Source organism: Phytophthora parasitica (genome assembly GCF_000247585.1).
Source record: "Phytophthora parasitica INRA-310 unplaced genomic scaffold supercont2.35, whole genome shotgun sequence".
Taxonomy (NCBI): domain Eukaryota; phylum Oomycota; class Peronosporomycetes; order Peronosporales; family Peronosporaceae; genus Phytophthora; species Phytophthora nicotianae.
The window spans coordinates 543,689-546,318 of record NW_008649021.1 but is presented as its reverse complement, the minus strand read 5'-3'; the positions used below and the strand labels follow the sequence as shown (position 1 = coordinate 546,318).

Here is a 2,630-nt window from a genome sequence, read left to right as displayed (position 1 = left end):
AAGGTTTGAGTGTGGACTATAATGCAGTTCAATTTGTTGCCACTATCGTTTGTGCTCGTACAAGTCTCACTATAGTAGTCGCCGAGAGCTCGTCTACACGGCGTTTGCGGGTCGACGGTGCCAGCTTCAAACTATCCATTCCCGAACGGAACACTTGAGCCGCTTGCTTCTCGGACATGCTACTTGGAATTGGTGCACCAGCGATTGCAGCAGCTTGGGTGATTTTCCGTACCAGTACACTCTACTCTGAAAACATTTTGTGCAAAGTTCGATTCGGGAGATCGTGGCTGTGAATGTTTTTGAGCGGTGGATTTTTTTGGTGTTTGTCACCGAATCACCATAATTTCCAGGCTGAAAAAGGTGTAGTTTTCGGGAACACGAAAGATTTGGGCAATAAGTGAAATTTCCCGTCGTAAAAGTGAAAAAAATGTGTTTCGTTGGCCTGGTTGTCCTGTTGAGACGGCGATAAAGGCGTCGTTGCCATTCCAGCTCGTTCAAGTAATTTCTCGATTGTGCTTCCAGAAGTTCCTTGGTAATGTTACTGGCATCAACCCCTTTTTGCTCAATCAAATCACCAATTCCTTGTATGAGAACTGGTGGCAGATTGTCAATTGAGTTTTACATGATCTGCCGTTGAGTATATAGCTCGATGTGAGGGGAAATTCCAGTTGGCTTCATCCATGGTGATGGATTGGAAGCCAGGGCCGACCGCAGCTTGTTCATAATATCATCATGCCGAACCAAATAAGTTGAAAGGAGCGAGTGTGTCGCCGGGAGCGTCTCTCTTAGATAGTGTTCATGCTGAACAAGAGAAGCAACGCACAATTTTAGGATGTCTTGCATCGAGCTACTTTCTTTGAGGGCGGAAAACATCTCATCAACGCAATCTTGAACGTCAGCATCACGTATATCCTGAAAATGTGGCGGTAGTACCGCAAACGCTGCCCGAATTGGAGGGAGCCCAGCAACAACACGGCCCAGATATTGGTCTCCGGTCGATTTGTATCGTATATAACGATCTTGGACTCCACCTAATGACCTACCTACTCGCAAGCACACACTTGCGATAGAGGGACCACCAGTTGTTCCACCGCACGTAAAAGTTGCGACGCCTTTGCGAATTGAATGAGTTCCATAGTGATTGAGCCCAGGTTGTTCACCTATTCGTTTCCTTAGCGCTGTGCCAAAACGTGATTTTTGTTGAGATCCAGGAAATAGTGGGCCTGCTTTCTGTGTTTGTCGGTATGCCAGATAAATTGCGAGCGCTGTAATCCAGCATACAGTGGGGTTCAGTGGGTTCGCATATAGATGGCGAGGATCTTTAGGCCCACTACCTTATTGGTTCGTCTTGGATTTGTGTATGATGCAACCAACGCTATCATCGTGAGCACTAAAGTGTTCTGTACACAGCGTCTGAACAGATTCAGATCCTACACTTGAGATTCCACTGGGTTGTCAGGAAGAAGTGTGCAAATCCACCGTCTTGACGGCTTAATGTATCTTTGCAAAGCTGTTGGTAAAGCGAGTAAGGAAGCGGATTCTTACCGGAGTGCAACCTCTTTTCACCGATACAAGTCTTTTATTGCACTTCGAAAGCCATTCAGCGTACTCACCCCAACTTTTTTCCTCTTTTCAAGAAGAAAAGCCTCGAAATCCGCTGCAGTAAAACGTCTGAGGTCAATTTGACCAGCTCCATCAAAGTAGTTCGATGAGTCGTTCTTCTTGGTGCTCCCAATCCATCGCGAAATGACGCGAAGGCTGACCGCGTAAGCCAACTGCGTGCGCTTTGCTACGCAGGCTTCTCGGACATCTTGTGCAGTAACTTCTTCATCTATGAGGGTTGGCTCGTGAATGCTAGCAGGTGGTGTGTCACTGCTACTCGATGGAGCTGATGCTTGGATTAGTGGCTCTTCGATGGCTTCAGCTTCGGTTTCCACTACGGCATGTATTGCAGGTACAGTTCCTTTACTTTGCTTGGGGGGCTGTGGATTCGCCGGCGAAGCGGATCGCAAGCTGGCACTCTTGGCGACGGAGCTCACGAGGTTTGCTTTTGTCATCTTGTTTTCTGCGAATAGCGTCCTGCGTTGGATCGTAGCAAATGCTCGCCACGAAATCCGCATCATACGCGACTGTTCAGCACCCCACACAAGCGTGGGTTCGTGGGGTATGCTTCATATCGAATGATAGCAAAAAAAAAATGAGCCCAAAAAATCCTACAAACCCATACAAACTGCTAAATACTTGACACGAAACAGAGACAATCTGCAATTGGCAATAGTAGCCAGCACAATACATTCTAAAACACAAACATGTTTGCAAAAGAGCTCCAACATTTAGGTATCCAAAAGTCGGATTTACAAAAAAAAAGGAATATGGTTGCTGATACACTTTTACAAAAAGAAGCGTCCGAGACACGTAAAAGGTAATTTACCTTTCATTTATTACCACCGAAAGAAGAAAAAATGGTTTTCTATTTTGTATGCGAGTATCGCGATTTGCTGGAAATAAATCAAAAACCGTAGAAAACAACACAGATGTTAGAACAAATTTGATATGTTCTGCAGACATACGATAATCGTAGAGGTTTCTGGAAGTTTCCATTGATTTTAATTACTGGAGCAATCACTTTT

General features: G+C 45.4%; 1 protein-coding gene across 1 annotated transcript; it reads right to left on the bottom strand.

The window, feature by feature from the left end:
• Window positions 1-592: 592 nt before the first annotated feature.
• On the bottom strand, window positions 593-2,143 carry PPTG_12739 (hypothetical protein). The gene has a single exon (XM_008909934.1). It carries the CDS (start codon window positions 2,121-2,123, stop codon window positions 1,563-1,565), a length of 561 nt encoding a protein of 186 aa, XP_008908182.1. The 5' UTR covers window positions 2,124-2,143; the 3' UTR covers window positions 593-1,562.
• Window positions 2,144-2,630: the final 487 nt, after the last annotated feature.

What these genes read in the sequence shown, in the direction of transcription:
- PPTG_12739 (XM_008909934.1), bottom strand. Translation starts at nt 2,123, where the DNA reads ATGATGCGGATTTCGTGGCGAGCATTTGCTACGATCCAACGCAGGACG.